At 40.6% G+C, this 17,652-nt stretch overlaps 2 protein-coding genes across 6 annotated transcripts in view; one reads left to right on the top strand and one right to left on the bottom strand.

Moving 5' to 3' along the window:
• Window positions 1–8,625, bottom strand: part of lars1b (leucyl-tRNA synthetase 1b) — a 56,373-nt gene extending 47,748 nt beyond the window's left edge. Inside the window, exons 1-3 of one of the 2 annotated variants that reach the window (XM_048603601.1) lie at window positions 8,495–8,625; window positions 7,423–7,544; window positions 3,434–3,521 (exon numbers count right to left, since the gene is read on the bottom strand). In XM_048603601.1, the coding sequence (XP_048459558.1) occupies window positions 3,434–3,521; window positions 7,423–7,544; window positions 8,495–8,500 (216 nt within the window). In that variant the 5' untranslated portion in view covers window positions 8,501–8,625. Of the gene's footprint in view, window positions 1–3,433; window positions 3,522–7,422; window positions 7,545–8,494 lie in introns of those variants that run through there. The other variant, XM_048603602.1, reaches the window with a different exon arrangement.
• A 48-nt stretch (window positions 8,626–8,673) lies between these two features.
• On the top strand, window positions 8,674–16,297 carry nudcd2 (NudC domain containing 2). 4 transcript variants are annotated; one of them, XM_020524251.2, is made up of 5 exons: window positions 8,674–8,787; window positions 11,758–11,948; window positions 13,083–13,131; window positions 13,690–13,841; window positions 15,751–16,297. In XM_020524251.2, exons 2-5 carry the CDS (start codon window positions 11,760–11,762, stop codon window positions 15,832–15,834), a joined length of 474 nt encoding a protein of 157 aa, XP_020379840.1. In that variant the 5' UTR covers window positions 8,674–8,787; window positions 11,758–11,759; the 3' UTR covers window positions 15,835–16,297. The 4 variants fall into 4 exon arrangements, with proteins under 4 accessions (XP_020379840.1, XP_048459562.1, XP_048459561.1 ...); XM_048603605.1 differs by having other exon boundaries at window positions 8,771–8,824; XM_048603604.1 differs by lacking the exon at window positions 8,674–8,787 and adding an exon at window positions 8,853–8,957.
• Window positions 16,298–17,652: the final 1,355 nt, after the last annotated feature.

The following is a 17,652-nucleotide window of genomic DNA, read 5'->3' as shown; positions in this document are numbered from 1 at the left end:
GAGAGCCGGCTCTGAGGGAGTTGGATCAGTGTCAAGGACTCTCCACGAGTAGATGAAGAGTGACTTAGTGATGGGATACTGGCCTCTGTGGAGTTATTTCAGCCACCAACTTCTCAAGGTCAATTCAGGAACAGTCTATTACAGGCATGAGGGGCTGAATGGCCTCTGTGATTCAATTGGCCTTAGCCCTGCCACTAATACTCAAATCCTCAGAATGAGTTTGTAAAGTCAGTTTACCTTTCTATGACTTTCAGTCAACCAGCTGATTTGCTGAATGTAAATATTGTGTTACTAGGAACTTGTACCTTTTCGACCAGAGTGGGAAAAGTATGTCTCAATGAAATCTACCCTCAGCTTATAGCCAGGGAGACAGTGTCAACAGGAAAACCCATAACGTGCCTTTTGTTCATTTGTGGTGCACATGTGATATCCTTCAAATACTGACTTAGTGAGGACAATTCCTCATTTTACACCTTGCCTTAAACTCACTGGTCATTGAACTCTCAATGTCACCTTTACCACACCACCCACAGCCATTTGTCTCTCTTTAAACCATGATCAACATAGAGAAATATTCTAGCCACAGGATCTTTCACAGAGGAACAGCCTGGCCTCTGTTCAATTTCCTACACTGAGCATCACCTTGGCCTTGCCAGCCCATCTACATCCTGTAGTTTTTGTTCATTCATTCATCTCTAGCTCTTCCTCTTCATACACATCGTCCTTTTCTCTCTTACTAACCTTTTCACCCCTTGGACGTTTATCCTTCGTCCTGATACCCAGCACAGCCTCCCTTGTCTCCCCACTTTAGCCTCTTCCCTGAATTTGCAGATGGTCCAGGTAATCCCCTTTAATCCTAGAACAGGAGGAGGCCCTTCATCTCCTTGACCCTCTTCGTCTATTTAGTTAGATTGTGGATGACATAAACATGATAACTACACCTACTTGAAGTACAAACACAATGGACCAAATGCACTCCTACTGCCCCATAGAAACTCTGTGATTCTGAGAGACTTGCTTTGGTTCCATAAACTTTATTTTCTACATATAAGATCCACTATTCTTTTAAAAATTCAATTGACTGTCTCAATAGCTTTCTATTGTTCAGAATTTCATATTTGTACTTTCTCGCTTTGTGAAGAAATGTTTCCTGGGGTTACACTAACCAGCCTAGCTCCACGAACAAGACTGGTTTTCAATTCACACATGGTGGATTTCTGTCTGAGCTCCATCCTCTTGTCTTTGCTACATCCTTACCTAATTAATAACCTATGCATCTCAGACACAAAATCTCAAACTGGTTTAGCATTCAGTTTTTGGGGATAGAAAATTCTAGATTTCCACCATCTTGCACCTGAAAAATTGCTTTTTGATTTCACTCTAATGTAAACACAATGTCCTCTTATTCCTAACCCAACCCCTCAAGTAGAAATAGTTTTCTCTAGATTGAGCCTATTAAATCCTTTCAGTAATTTGCAGACCTCCTCAGACAGATCGCTCCTTAATCTGCTACATTCAAAAGAAATACAAGCCAAAGCAACCTGCTATTATAATTGACCCCTTCAATATCTTCCACACTGCCAATCTGGTTGACTTTAATAATGCCCTAGATTTGACTCCTCATGTGCAAGACCATTGAAGATTGGTTAGCGTTAAAATAATTCCCGTGGAAAGATATCACAATTACTTTAGATAAATGGATGGTTTTCTCAAATCTCCCAAGCCTCTTCCCGACACAGTTTGACTCTTGAGTTAGTGTTACTGGTACATCGACAATCTATACACTATCTAAACAAACACTGCTGTATTTGACAAGATATAGACAGGTTGGAAGCACTTGACATACAAGTTTTTGTACATATCTACTCAATAGCCTAGGCTCTACTTTTACCGTGTTGGCTGAGAAGTGTGTCCACTGGAGCACTGTCTCTGGCAGATCAAGACAACTAAACAGATCTGGTTTCAGTGTCCACCTTTTAGGAGCGCATGCTTTACTCAAACAAGTCCTTTTTTAGGGGATTTCCTGAAGAAGGGTCCAGACCTGAAACGTCAGCTTTCCTGCTCCTCTGATGCTGCTTGGCCTGCTGTGTTCATCCAGCTCTACACCTTGTTATCTCAGATTCTCCAGCATCAGCAGTTCCCACTATCTCAGAAGAAATATCTCATCTTTTTCCAATGTGTGATGCCCTATAAGATTTCCATAAGTTTCAATGAGATCACCACTCTTTCTTGAAAGAGAATACAGAATACAGACCCAGTTTCCTCAATCCCTCCTCAAAAAGCATCGTCATTCTCGGGATTAATCTGATGAACCTCCATTTAACTCCCTCTACGGCAAGCATATCCTTCCACAGAGACCAAATCGGACAAAGTACGGAGGTCCCACCATGGTTCTATAAAACTGCAACAAGACATCTTTACTTCAGTACTTAAATTCCCTTAAAATGAAAGACAATGTATTGTTTGCCTTTCTAAGTGCTTGCATCTGCCAGTTAGCTTTCAGTGACTCATAGACAATGACACCTAGATTGTTTTAGACACCTGCACTTTCCAATGACTTACAATTTAAGAAATAAACTGCCTTTTTGTTCCAAAGTGAATAATTTCATGCTTATTTACATCATATTCTGTTTGCTATATTCTAGTCAATTCACTTAACCAGTTAAGTCCTTTTAAAACCTCATTGCACCTTCTTCACAATTTGTGTCACCAACCAGTTTGATACCATCAGCAAGTGTGGAAGTTTGTTCTGGAAATTCAGAACAAGAAGAGTCACAGTAGCCTCGAACTTTAATTCTATTTCTCGCTCCATAGGTACTGTCAGACTTGCTGTGCTTCTCCAGCATTTTCTGTGTTTGTTTCAGATTTCCAACATCTGTAGTGTCTTGCTTTTAATTTTATATACTAACCTCTTGCGTCATTCCTCATCAAAAAAGTTTTCTGAATGTCCAAATATACTACATCAACTGGTTCTCCTTCGTCTACAGTACAAGTAACATTCTCAAAAATTCCAAAACAAAAATTGTGAAATAAGGCTTCCCTTTCTGAAATTCATTCTGATTCTTCCTGATTTTGCAGTTCATTTCTTAATGCTTAGAATCTATATCAAAGAATGTGAAATTAACATTTTCCCTCCTGTGGGGATCAAGTGACAATTTTTATCAATCTGTGCTCCTTTAAAATTGTTGGAGGAGCTACCTACTCAATGTACGCAGTTTTCAAACAAGAATACAACTCCACCTGTTTTTGTCCCTGGTTTCTTGAAAGAAATATTCCTTCGAGATTAGAAAACAAAAGGATTAGTGTGCCAACATCTCCGCATATTTTTAGGCAGAATCTCTATCACAAGGACAACTGAAAGTCTTGAGATAAATCATGATAATGTGTATTCACTCTAGGTAAAAAAAATGAAAAGGATAAAAGTAAACCATACCTCACATTTGGACAAAGAGAAAGAATGCCCAAGATGAAGTCGGCCATTCATGTATGGATAGGGAAAAGTTACCAAATACTTTGGCTGACTGTAAAATATAAAGACAAAGAGCAAGAAATTAGGAAAATCTATCACCAGGAACTCTGCAATGCTATCCAATTAAAAAGGTGTTGGACAACATCAGGTGCAATATCTGGAGAACCACATGTCTTAAATCTTACAAGATTTCACATATTACATTACAGGATTCCTTCCGACGGTCCTCAAAATTTTCTTCTGATGATCTCTGTGCAAGGGATTATCATCTCAGAATTCAAACTCAAGCTCATGCTATTAAGCTTGAACTGTGTTAAGTATAGAACCTCACACAAGGCTTGTAGCCTTATTGTGTGGGAAACTATTTTTTGGGGGAAGCAAAATAAAAACACTCTAACCCTAATATTCTGCTCACCAGTGCTAAAGGTTCTGCCAGGAACACATTTCCAGAAGTCTTTACAGTCTTGACCCAACCATGAACAAAACAGCAGAATTTCTGAAGCGAGCTTACAGTGACCGTCCCTCACACCAAGGGCAAGTATCTAAGCAAGAGTGCCATCAAGGAGCTCTCATAAAATTGAAGCCAATGGCAATCGGGGTCAGCGGGGTGAAAATCTTTAGAATAGTGGGAGTCACACCTCATACAAAGGAAAGTGTGGTTGTTGGACACCAATCATCTCAACCCTAGGATATCAATGTTGGACTAACAAACATCTTCAACTGCATCTTAATGATCTTGCTTCCAATGCTAGGGTAAAAGATGGCATGCTCTTTGATGGTTGGAGTGTTCCGTTCCATTCAAATAATGAAAATCTGCATACTCATGCAGAAAGACCTGAAAAGTAGTCAGCCTTGGACTAATAAATGGGATTCAACATTTGTGCATTAAGGGTGCCAAGCAATGACTTCTCTAAAGAGAAAGTGACTACTTCCCTTCTTATTCAATGGCATTACCATGATTGGATTCCCACCACAACATTCTGGAAATGGCTGATAATGAAAAACATAATTGGACAAGACACAAATTCTGTGGCTACAAAAGTGGTACAGAGGTCAGGAATTTTGCAGTGAATACCTTGTCTGTCATCTCCCAAGAGACTTTTTATCAGTTATAAAGCACACACGAACAAAATATTGCATCAGTGTTGCACCTTTAAAAGAAAATTGAGGTACTTCACATCAATTTTACAAGAAAACTTTGACATGAAGCTACACTCCACAATATTAATGCAGATGGCTGAAAACTTGGTCAAAGAGGTAGGTACTAATGCACACCTTAAAGAATGGAAGAGATCTTTTTTGTTCATTTGTGGCTATTGCTGGTTGGGCCAGCATTTATTGCTGTCCCTCGTTTCCCTTGAGGCGAGCTGCCTTCTTGAGCCACTGCAGTCCATGTGCTGCAGGTGACCCATAATGCCCTAATGGAACTCCATGATTTTGACCCAGCCACAGTGAAGGAACAGCAACATATTCCCAAGTCAGGATGGTGAGTGGAAGGGAACTTGCAGGTGTTCCCATGTTTCTGCTGCCCTTGTCCTTCCAGGTAGAAGTGGTCACGGGTTTGGAAGGTGCCGTTTAAGGATCTTTGGTGAATTTCTGCAGTGCATCTTTTAAATAGTAGCAGCAGTGCGTAGTGTTAAGGGATGCTTGTGGTTGTGGTGCCAATACAGCAGGCTTCTTTGACCTGCATGGTGTCAAGCTTCTTGAGTGTTGTTACAGCTGCACTCATTCAAGAGGGGTAAGGAAGGAATGTCAAAGCTTATGGCTGAAGCAGCTGAACAGTCCACCAACCTCTACTTGGAACATCTAGGGATGCGTGATAAATGCCAGTCTTGACAGTGAACTCCACATCATGAAAAAGTCAGCCATGATCTCAATGAATGGCAGAGCAGACTCGATGTGGTGAATAGCCTACACTGATCCTACATCTTATGGTGTTAATGAAAAATACATCAGAATTAATCAAACTAAATTGTTAAAATTTTTCAGAAATTAAGAATGCGATTTGTATTAATGGTGGTAACAGAAAATGACCTGATAAATTTTATAAAGTTTATAAAATCATGAGGGGTACAGATAAGGTGAATAGCCAAGGATTTTTCTCCCCAAAACTGAAGGGCATAGGCTTAAGGTGAGCAGGGAAAGATTTAAAAGGGACGAAAGGGTCCGTTTCTATGCTGTATGATTAAGACTGTCCTCGACATCAAGGCACCACTTAACTGCGTATGGCATCCAGGGGCACTAGCAAAATTGAAGTCAGTGGGAATCATCTTAAAAGCTGGTTGGAATCAAGCTTAACACAAGGAAAGATAATTGCGATCCTTGAAGACCAATCAATGCAGTCCAAGGACACCACTGCAAGAGCTCCTCGGTGTAGTGTCCTAGACCCAATCATCTTCAGTTGCTTCATCATGCAATCATAAGTTCACATGTGGGGATATTTGCTGATGATTGCAGAGTGTTTGATACTCTTCCCCACGCTTCAGATACAGCACCAAGAACCAGACAACATTCAGGCCTGAACTGATAGACAAATCAATAAATAGTCAACCACAGTGCTGTGGTTCTGGAGTCACATGTAGTCCAGAACAGGTAAAGATGGCAGTTTCCTTCCCTAAAGGGCATTAGTGAACCAGACTGGTTTTTCTGACAATGGATTCATGGTCATCATTAGACTTTTAATTCCAGACTTGTTTTTATTATTGAATTCAAATTTCACTCTCTGCCTTGGTGGGATTTGAACCTGCATCCCCACAGCATTCCCTGGGTCTCTGGATTAACAGTCCAGCAATAAATACCACTTGTGCAGGATAAGTGCAGTTCCAACAATAGTCAAGCTTGACACCATGCAGGCCAAAGCAGCCTGCTTGATTGGCACATTCACAACATCCACTCAATTCACCACCAATGCTCAGTAGCAGCAGTGTGTACCATCTCCAAGAAACTGCTGAAATTCAAAGATCCTTCAACAAACCTACAACCACTTCCATCTAGAAGGCCAAGGGCAGCAGGTAAATTGGAACACCACCACCTGCAGGTTCCCCTCCAAGCCACTCACCACTCTGACTTGGAGATATATTGCCCTTCCTTCAATATTACTTGGTCAAAATCCTGGAATTCTCTCCTTAATGGCATCATGAGCCTACCTGCAATACAGACTACAATGGTTCAAGAAGACGGCTCACCACTGGCAACTAGGGATGAGCAATAAATGCTGGCCTGCTAGCATGCCCATGTCCCACGAGTGAATTTAAAAAAAAATTCAAGAATGTGATGGAATATTCTCTAATTCCTTGTTGACTGTAGCTCGAACATTTAAATTTGACACCATCCAGAACAAAGCAGCTTGCTTGATTGGCACCCAATTCACTGCAGACACTGGCTGAGAAGGTTGTCTCTCTCAAGAAGTGAAGTACCTGGTTCAACTGGAAAGCAGAGAACCAAGAACTAAAAGATAACTAAAATGTTTGCCACTGTTGGCAGTCCAAGAAACCACCTGACCAACCATGATCTCAGGCTAAAATGTCTATATAAAGCACTCGTGAAGGACTCTGAACTGTATATTCTTTTATTCTCTTTTGTTCTGGATACTATCCCCTTTTAACTTTGCACATTCATTTCTAAGAGTGACGCATGAGGGTCATATGATTATTATTTTCCTCAAGCTTACTTAGCAGGTAATAAATTTGTTCACTTTCATTCAAGAAAACCTTGTGATGAGATCCTCATTGCTTACAATAAAAACAATTAACCACATTCAACTGGAGAAAGTTATCAACTTAAGTTCTTTTCAGCATAAGCTGTCTTGCAACCAACTGAGAAGTTTGATAAAGAAGGGAACAAGCTCACCCAACTCATTTCAATGTTGCATATGCCTTAATCCAAAAATCAAAAAGACAAGAAACCTTGCAAAATGGCTAGTAAAACAATCTACCTAACCAGTATTATCTTACCTGCTCTCTGCACTCCCTGGGTCTACAGCATCAATTTCAAACAACTTGTTTTCGTCCCATTTTTTCTGGATATCCTTTTCAATCCTCTTCAGATAATCAACCTTAGCTGTTCCTTTGCGTTCCTATTGAGGTGAAAATTTTAAAAGACATTAAACGTTATTAGCTTTCCAAATCTGTAACTTGCAAAAGATTTCTCATTCCTTAAGTCCATAACTTAACAGGTCTACGTAAGTGAACAACTGAGTTAGACAGAAACAGGCTGCCTTCAGTGAGCAGACAATTACAGAATCAGAAAGCTTTGGGTTCAAGTGCCACTCTAGAAATTTCAGCACATAATGGTATGAGAGTTCCATCAGAAACTCAACACCTTCGACAGTGCAGCACTGCCTGAGTAGGGAGGGTCTGCCTTGATTTCTGTGCCCTTATCTCTGGACCAGAAGCCACATGATAAAGTTTTGACAGAGTGCGACTGCCACTGAGCTCAACAAACCATGATTTGAGATCCCATTTCCCTGCAGCACGCAACCCTCCTCCTTCCCCCTCTCCCCCCCCCAACCCAAACCCGGTCAGAACCCTCCCAGCAGATATCCTCATTACATCCCAACACCCACTGTTGCAACTCTCGCAGCAGATATTTCCTTAACCCTCACCAACCCGGTCACAACCCTCCCAGCAGGAATCCACATTCCTGGAACAGTTGGTGACACGTGAGTCGGAGACTTCAAAAACTGCAGATGCTGGAGTCAGAGTCAATACAGTGTGGAGCTGGATGAACACAGCAGGTCAGGCAGCATCGGAGGAGCAGGAGAGGCGACGTTTCGGATTTACACCCTTCATCATCAGAACTGATGAAGGGTCGACTTTCCTGCTTCTCTGATGCTGCCTGAGCTGCTGCGTTCCTTCATCTCCACACTGTACTGACTGGACATGACTGTCTCACAGAGGTGAGGACCGCACTTTCTCCCTGACACCCTCAAGTCCATGTGTGAACCGGCTTATACCAGCGTACAGGAACATTGACCACTACCACAACAAAAAACATCAGTTAAGGCTCCGAGTGGTTAAAACTCACCGTCATGTTCAAACATATGACAGGCACCCGGCTTCTCCCAGCCTGCTCACCCTCAAGTCGGACACGACTGCGCGGATCTGCCGCGCAGAATGCTGGGAGGTGTAGTCTTTCTCCCGCAGTGCAAACACGTCTTCGGGCGGTCCGACTGTGGGCGCCGTGCCTACAAATCCCAGACTACTCAGCGAAATGTCCAGCCCCTCTACCCTTCCCTGTGTCTCATCTTCCAGTCATTAAGTTCCGAATCCTTTCCCCCCAAAATCATCCCCGACCACAAACCAACGACAAGCTCGCCGGTAGAGTCCTCTGTCCACAAAGACACTAATTTAAATGGTTGCTGGATATTTCCCTCTTGTTAATCACAGCTTTCGGGTGGAAGGCGTTTGTTCTGAGAGGGAGTGTGTGTGTGTGTGTGTGTCAGGATTTTGTGACAGTGTCGTAAAACTATCCATTTCTGTCAGGGGAGGTGAGGCTGGGATGAACCTGAGAGAATCTTAAATGTGAATTGAAAGAGTAAAAGAAGGCTTTGTGGCCTGATATGTACATCTTAAAATAATTCAAGGATGGCATTTTGACCAGACGTTGAAGTTAATTAGATATATTTTTTTCTAAAATACTTATCTATTAATATTGTAGAAGGTAAGATATTAAGAAAGACCTGTTTGAGGGACACAGGTGGGCAGAAATCTTATCCCCTTAAAGGGATCAAGAGGCAGAGGTATACTATTAAGGGAAGAAACAGGAGGTTTAGAAGGGATTTAAAGACAAAATAATTTTCATTCAGAGCGTAGGGTGAGTACCTGGAACTCACTTCCTAAAAGGGTCGTAGAGGCGAGACCCTTCAAGACATTCCGAAATATTTAAGTGATCACTTGAAACACTATATGAGGGTATGGGCTAATTGATGGAAAATGGAATTAGAGTAGATTGATGCTTAGTGACTGTTGAGGGTATGATGGGCCAAAGAGGCTCATTCTGTTCTGTAAAAACTCTATGACTGTAAGTACTGCTTGGGATTTTGGGCCAGAATTTTTTTATGGACTTGTCTGTTGGGGGCAGCACAGTGGTTCAGTGGTTAGCACCACTGCTTCACAGCCCCGGGGACCCAGTTTGATTCCAGCCTTGGGTGACTGTGTGTGGAGTTCTTCTGTGTCTGTATCAGTTTCCTTTGGGTGCTCCAGTTTCCTCCCGCAGTCGAAAGGTGTGCAAGCTGGGTGGACTGGCTGTGGGTAATGAAGAGTTATGGAGATAGGATAGGGGTTTCGGTCTGGATTGGATGCTCTGGTGCAGACTTGAAGGCTGAGTGGCCTCTATTCTATGCTTGTTTCCATGATGTATATGGGTCAGAGAATAATTTTCATGCTCTTCTTCTACCTAAGACCTGCACCCCTAATTGGATCTTTTGACTTTGTCTTTTCTCTCGCCATACTACATATTTTGTACTGAGTGGGATGGCGAGTATAAATGTTGTGATAGACAAGGGGCAGGAATTTTAGGTCCAAAGTTTGGTGTTAAAAATGAGCACCGGGAGCTGGTGTCCCGATGCTGCTCCTCCTGTTGCTAATTATCCTCTTGAAGAAGGCACCAGGTAATCTGCAAATTTGGGAATAACGCCACTTAACCTTCTTGAGCTCACTGCCAGCCAGCTTGAGAGTTTGGCAGGTAAACATGGGCTGCAAACTGGATTAGGGATAGCCCAAGTACATGGAGACTGAGCATCACAGGGATAAAGTCATGGTCATACTATCAACTGAGGTGGACCTGTAAAAGGGAGCAGAGTTAAGAGATACACTCTGCCATTGGTAGCTGGGTGCCATTTGTTGTGTAGAGGTCAGGGAGAAGGGTGACTCTACCATTGGGAAGACATAGAGAAAAGTTTCTGACATTATTTTGGATGCAGTTGAGCATACCTAAGACACCAGCTGGCATTGGGAGCATAATTCTCAGATATTGAGCCCATGAAGAACAACATCTTCAGCAGCTTAGGCCTATGCGCAAGGAGGGCAGAGAAGAGGGTCAGGAAGATAACAGTGAACACATGCTCAGCTTAGTGTACTGCCAAAGACTGACTTCCTACACACATCAGAGAACCTGAGGCACAGGAATCTGTGCATATCCAAAAGATTGTGTCTGAGTTTTGTGCACATATCGTAGATCAACTCACATCTCAGCCACTAGCTGTCAAATTTATTGTGCTGCCTTTGCTACTCGTTTCTTCTAAGAATTAACTGCAGACTTTGGTGGCTGTTTGCAACAGCAACGCATCTTGCAGGGCCACTGATTCTTCATTCACCTTTGTACAGCTGGGGCCCTCACAGGTGAAACGTGTTGTGTATCCATCATTGAATTTTCCTAAGTACAGGGTATTATCCATTTCATGCATGTGGCTACCGAAACACCAAGTGACTGGCCAGTAAGATTCATCAACTAAACCAACTAATTAGCTTCCACTCCCCCAAAGTGTAACTGGTTTGTGACAACAATAACAGCTGCATTTTCTGCTTCTCTATTTGATATCTGTCTCTCTGCCTGTCTCTGTCTTGTTTCCTGCATCTAGTCAATGGCTACCCTGGTATTTTCTCTATCTGTCTCACTTTTTACCTCAATCTTCTACCCATGAATTGGAGTGCAACCTGCCTCAGCCAAGTAGTACACTATCTCCACAAAAATCACAAGCTGTGACTACTTCTCACATCCATTCTTCCCACCCATGTCCTGGGGTAGGATGGGGAACTGAACTGGTCTCGATATCGTTTTCCCAATTTTGGAGGGAAAATCCTCCCAAGATATGGGATAGGTCAGATAGGCAAGAGGATTTGTACCCATCCATCATTGTTTCCTGTATGTGTCATGGTTGAATCTTATTTCTTGTAGCAAATAAATAGTTGAGGAATGGCTGTAGAGTGTAACAACATAGTAATATCCAAATGATCTTCATTTCACTGCTAAAACTGGTAAAAGTCAGAAATCACATTGCACCAGGTTATAGTCCAGCAGGTGCCGTGTGATTTCTGACTTTATCCACCCCAGTCCAACACCGGCACCTCCACATTAAAACTGAGAAAGGATTATTTCATGTATAAATGTGTCTAATGTTGAATAATAATAATAAATTTAATAAATATAAAGAAATAGCCATTCTAAAATTATGTGACTGGGATTAGTTGGTTTCTGCTTAATTTTCTGGTTACCTTACCTTAACATTTGTCATAGTTCAATATCAATATGTCCTTGTTTGTAACATGTTAATCTTTTCATTTTTCAAGCCATGTCAGTTCATTTTGATGAAAGAAGTGGGACTGTTCGCTGCAAGACCCCATGGGGTGAATGGTATCAGACCATGGAAGAAGTTTTCATTGATGTCCATGTTCCAGTTGGAACATCTGCAAAAGAAATCAAATGTAGTCTGGGGAGTAAAGATATAGCATTGTCTGTTAAGGGACTAGAGATATTGAAGGTAAAGATCCCTTTCCTGTCACCTTTCCTCCGCTTCAAATGAGTCTCACTAATTTTTTAAAAATCTAATCTGGATAATGCATTTCATTAAATGAATATAGTTGTATACTTGGTTTAAAGAACTTCATCTCCATTATTCTGATAATAGATCTGTCATCACAGCTTCCATTTCTATACATGAGATCATGTTGCCTGAGACACTGAACTGACAACCAGATATTTGAACAGGACTATTGAAACATTAAAGGAAGATTTTATAGCTTTTCTGAGGAGATTCTGAGATGCATGCTATGTATTTTCAGATGTTCGGTTCTTATTTCACAATACTGTATTTAAACAAAGTTTGACAGTTGACTGTCGATCAATATTCATGGGTTTGTTCTCTCTGGCAAGACCTGCACCAATTAGAGTCCACTTGCCAGTCAATCAACACTCTTCTCTCATGCAATATAAACATTGGTTTCCCCCTTTAATTGGTATTCTTGTGATTTGTCCTGATGAGTACAAGATGAAAATATTCAACAAAATGCCTTTTTAAAGGCAATACTCAGAACTATATTTTTCTCACCTCAATTGATGTTAGGAAGGAATATTTGTTGAAGAAAATTATCGTTGGAACTCTAGCATCGATCTGAGCTCTGATCTGTTTTAGACTTTTGGTAATTATGCAAGCTAACGATTGAATATGACATGCCCAGAGAAATCCAGAAATATTTTAAAGAAACTGTTAGTTTGAATAAAAATACGAGATACTGCGTTTGCATGCAAACTTTTTAGAGAGCAATTCTAATAGCAGGTGAAGGAAGAAGAAAGAACGAGCATTTATAGAATATTTCATGTTCTGTTATACGTCCCAAAATGTTTCATAGACTGCTTTTTGTTTTTAAAAAGAGTGTATCCCTGAAACGTGGCACCAGTGACAATGATGGAATCTCCCAATGTTATTCTGAAGTGCTAGATTGTTTTCAAGCCCTAATCTGGGCTTTGAACTTTCAAATTTTTGTATCAAACAAGATTGGTGGCATGAACTAACATAACGTTCATGTAACGTTAAAGACAAAGAACTTAGCGAGTTGAATTTTGATTTTTGTGCAGCAATCCAGATTGTTACTGGCAAATCTCACTTAATTTTCAGGGGAAGCTCTTTGATTCTACTGTCTCTGATGAAGGAACGTGGACACTAGGTAGGCAAAAATCTTAAATTAAAATGCTTCCTTCATAGGGGACGTGATGGCCTAGTGGTATTATTGCTGGACTGTTAATCCAGAGACCCAGATAATGTTCTGGGGACCTGGGTTTGAATCCCACCATGGCAGATGGTGGAATTTGAATTCAATAAAATATCTGGAATTAATACTCTAATGATGGCCATGAATCCATTGTTGATTGTTGGAAAAACCCATCTGGTTCACTAATGTCCTTCAGAGAAGGAAATCTGCTGCCCTCACCTGGTCTGGCCTACATGTGACTCCAGACCCACAGCAATGTCGTTGATTCTTAACTGCCCTCTGGGCAATTAGGGATGGGCAATAAATGCTGCCTAGCAGTAATGCCCTCATCTCATGAATGAATAAAGAAAAAAAAGCTATATACCTTATTTTTCTATTTTTTTAGTGTTTCATTGTAAGAATGTGTGCCATTCCTTTGCTCTATTTTCACACAGAAGAAATTGGGGAATTAAAAAGTGTATACTTTCAACTCTTATTTTGTTCCATCTCTAACAAGATTTTGCTTTCTGGCAGAGGATAAGAAACAAATCAGTATAGTTCTAAGGAAAAGTAACCGAGAAGCTGGGAACTGCTGGTCTTCATTGCTGGAAGGGCAGTATCGTGCTGACCCCCTGCTGCAAGATGAAATGCAGAAGAAACTTACACTAGAGAGGTTCCAAAGGGAGGTGAGTAATAGTACCATATGAAATAAAGTATACTACTCGGTTAATATCAGCGGATTGCAACTAGATCTGTTCTATTGTCCAAACATCTGAAAGAAATATGATAAGCAGAAGATGTAAAGCAAATATGTTAACAAGCCAGTAGAGAAATTACGTAATCTTCTGATGACCAGAAACTAATCTTCCCTCAAAGTATTTATGAGTATCTGCAGCTTAATAATCAGACAAACTTTTATAACTTATTTCACTAATCACACCCGTTATTACTGGCAATGTCCTTGAAATCTGTGCAGAATGGCTTAACTTTTGCAGTTTTTCTAGGAATTTACTGAAGAGTGGAAATAGTCCTTTTTGTGGGTGTAAAGTGCACACTTTGACTTGTCAGCATTGTAACTTGAATCTGCTGGGATGGCTGCAATGCTCTTGGTGGTCAATAGGCTACTGATAGTGATAACACTCAAAATAAAGAATGACCACTAGAGTGAAATACCAGAAACCGTCAATCTTATTTCCCTTTTATCCTCTTCTGAGTATCACCTCATCTAAGGTTAAAAAAACAATATTTTGTTGACAGGATAAAAAAAACTTGCTGATTTTGAGTTTAGAAGAATGAGAGGTGACTTTATTGAAACATCCAAGATTCTTAGAGGACTTGACCAGACAGATGTGGAAAGGCTGTTTTTTTTCTTCTGAGAGAGTCTACGACCAGAGACCAAAATCTCAGAAGAAAGGTTTGCCCATTTAAAGCAGAGATGAGTAGCAGTTTTTTCAGAGGTTAGTGAATCTGTGGCATTCTTTCCTGCAGAGGGCTGTCAAAGCTGTGTCATTAAGTATACTCAGGGCTAAGATAGATTTTCAACCAATAGGGAATCAAGGGGTGTGAGGAAAAGGCAGTAAAACGGAGCTGAGGATGTTCATGTCTGTGATCTCATTGAATGTTAGGGCAGATTCTTTGGGCTGAAAGGCCTACTTCTGCTGTTGCGTCAAAGACATTGAAATAAATCACTTGATAGCCCTGTCCAGCCAGGCAGTGTGTGCAGAAGGTGAAAGAGGGGAGAAGTTATAGTTGCCTTAACATTAGAGAAAAAAATATGAAGACCACGGGGAAGATGAGAGACAGGGATGTCCAACTGAAATTTGGAGTAGAATGTGGGCCTGTCACATGTTTGTGACTGAAGGTGTATTATTTCTGAAAAGTGAAATGGTTAAACTTTGATGCACAAACTAAGATACTTGGCAGATGATGTGTGAGATTGGAATCTTTGGTACTGCGGATGGGAAGTGAGATTCAAAGTAATGGTATTGCAGCAATGAAAGAGTTCACAGGCTGAAAAATTGCTTTACTTTTCAAAAATTGATGTTCCCTAATTGATACCCATCCTACCAAAGCTTTGAGGTGGCGCAGTAGCTGTGGTTAGCACTGTTGCCTACAGCGCCAAGGACCTAGGTTCGATTCCAGCCTGGGTTGACTGTGTGGAGTTTGCACATTCTGTATCTGTGTGGCTTTCCTCTGGATGCTTCCGTTTCCTCCCACAATCCAAAGATGTGGAGGTTAGGTGAATTGGCCATGCTAAATTGCCCACAGTATCCAGGGGTGTGCGAGCTAGGTGGATTAGCCATGGGAAATGCAGAGTTACAAGGATAGGGTAAGGAAGTGGTGTGAGTGGATGCTCTTCAAAGGATTGGTGTGGACTGGATCGGCAGAACAGCCTGCGTCCACACTGTATGGATTCTATGATTCTATGGAATACTTTAATCTTGCTAGAATTTCTTCGGCATGATAAACCGTGTGACAAAGTAGTATGATTCTAGATATCACACTGAAAACCATGTGGATTGTTCTCATTTGAATAATCATTAGACATTTAGAAACTTCATCACTCTAATGAACTTTCGCTTTCTTCTTGTACAGCATCCTGGCTTTGACTTTAGTGGAGCTGACATTTCTGGAAACTATGGTGGTGGCGGTCCAGATTTCTCAAATTTGGGAAAGTGAAGACAATTCAAAGACGCAATTGTCTAATACTAGACTTTGAGAAGAAAAGTGCAGAATACAAGCTGTTGAAAATGCCTCTGAAGAACTCAGTGACCCAAAACTTGCTGGGAAAATAAAGATGAATTGGCAGAGCACACTGTTATTAGTTGTAACCAACCCAGGAATTTGCATTTTTGAGGAAAAAATACACCGTGAGTTGTGAATCATTGCAAATTGCTGGACGATTTGAAATACACCACCATTGACCTTGCAAAACAGATCTTGCTGTTACTGACCCTGTGATTTTCGAGGAGTTGCTGAATTTACATCATTAATATAATGAAACAAGTCGGTTAAAGTTAGGACAGCTATTGCATATTGTAAGCACACTTTAAATGGAGTGACTAATAGTCTTGACATGCCACTCAACTTTGGAAACTCAGAAAGAGAACAATTAAAACTGGACTTTCTGGAGGCTTTTCAAGTGAATGTCTCATGCTTTTCCTTTGTGTTCTCATTCTCAGTTTAATCTTTATTCCTGATGTTGTTTCATGCCTTTAATTTGACTCAATTTCATCCTATTCTCTATCAATCTTTTTTTTTTTCTCTTCATTAGAACAGTAAGATCAACTGAATAGGTCTAACAAAAATGCCCACTTTTTTAAATAAAAGATATCCAAAAAAAAAAAATCCTCCTTACAAAAAGGAAACTTAAATTAATTCTGAATATTACCTGCAGTCTGGAGAAAGCAGTCTTTGTAGAGTGCAACACTTAAGAGAGTTCTCAAGTGTACTGCTGGACACTGCTTCTTCCCTGGCCTCAGATGAGAGACAGAGAGTGTGACCACCTTGCACTGTTCATATCTGTTTCGTTCACAATAAACTGTCAGTCCTGCAATTTACCACATTGCTGCTGTTGCATTGTTCTTGATTTTAGTCATTTCTAGCACTAAAATAACTGGAACCTAAAGCTGAGAAGGAAGTTACAACTTGGATGTTTGACACAAAATGCTTGCCACCAGCAAATTCTGGGCCACAGATATGCACGTTTTAAGATGCATATTTCTGCTTTAAAAATAAAATTCTGCATAACCATTCATATGTTGAAGGCAGTTCCTTGCTTATGGTATTTACAATTTTGAAGCACACACTGGAATTGAAAGTGAGACTCTCGTTAAACTTGCAGTGATAATTTGATTGTTTCATTTGGCTTCAATGCCTTAGATTCTTATTTCAGATCAATAGCAAAGTTTGAGTCATTGGAGAGTTTTATGAAAGTAAGATATATCTTTGGTAAGTGTATTAAAATTGGAATTGATTGTTCTTATATAATTAACTATTGAGTACAGGTGATGAAAAATGCAGTGATGCAGAGTTAAACATATTGGCTTTTCATCTAGGGTTCCAAATTTGAGTCCAACCCAGACTAATAGACTGAAAACCTTTTCTGTCCATTGGCTTCAGGTTGTCTATGTCAAACAAGTCCGGAAGTCTACAATTTAATTTGCAAACAACGTAAGTCCATAGTAATAGATTTTTTAAAAAAATCGTTTGTGGATGTGAGTCATTCATAAGGCCAATCTTTCATTGTTCGTACTGAATTACCTTTGATAATCTTATGGAGCTCATAGAAGTGCTGGTGTTTGAAAATATTTAAAACTCACTACTCAAGGCTGTTTGGCTCAGTAAGCACAACATGCTGCCCTGCCCTGCACAGCACAGATGGCATTACAGTCTTCACTGTAGGGCATTGTTACAACGTTTAAAAGACATTTGGACAAGTACATGAATAGACAAGCAGATGGGACTAATTTGACCGAAGGGTATGTTTCCAAGTCG

Source organism: Rhincodon typus, chromosome 12 (assembly GCF_021869965.1).
Source record: "Rhincodon typus isolate 14 chromosome 12, sRhiTyp1.1, whole genome shotgun sequence".
NCBI lineage: Eukaryota > Metazoa > Chordata > Chondrichthyes > Orectolobiformes > Rhincodontidae > Rhincodon > Rhincodon typus.
The sequence above is the reverse complement of the archived record's forward strand: the minus strand, read 5'-3'. Positions and strand labels throughout refer to the sequence as shown.

What these genes read in the sequence shown, in the direction of transcription:
- nudcd2 (XM_020524251.2), top strand. Translation starts at nt 11,760, where the DNA reads ATGTCAGTTCATTTTGATGAAAGAAGTGGGACTGTTCGCTGCAAGACC. An exon ending in TGAAGGAACGTGGACACTAG is followed by an intron (nt 13,132 to 13,689) that starts GTAGGCAAAAAT and finishes GCTTTCTGGCAG; the next exon opens with AGGATAAGAAACAAATCAGT. An exon ending in TAGAGAGGTTCCAAAGGGAG is followed by an intron (nt 13,842 to 15,750) that starts GTGAGTAATAGT and finishes CTTCTTGTACAG; the next exon opens with CATCCTGGCTTTGACTTTAG.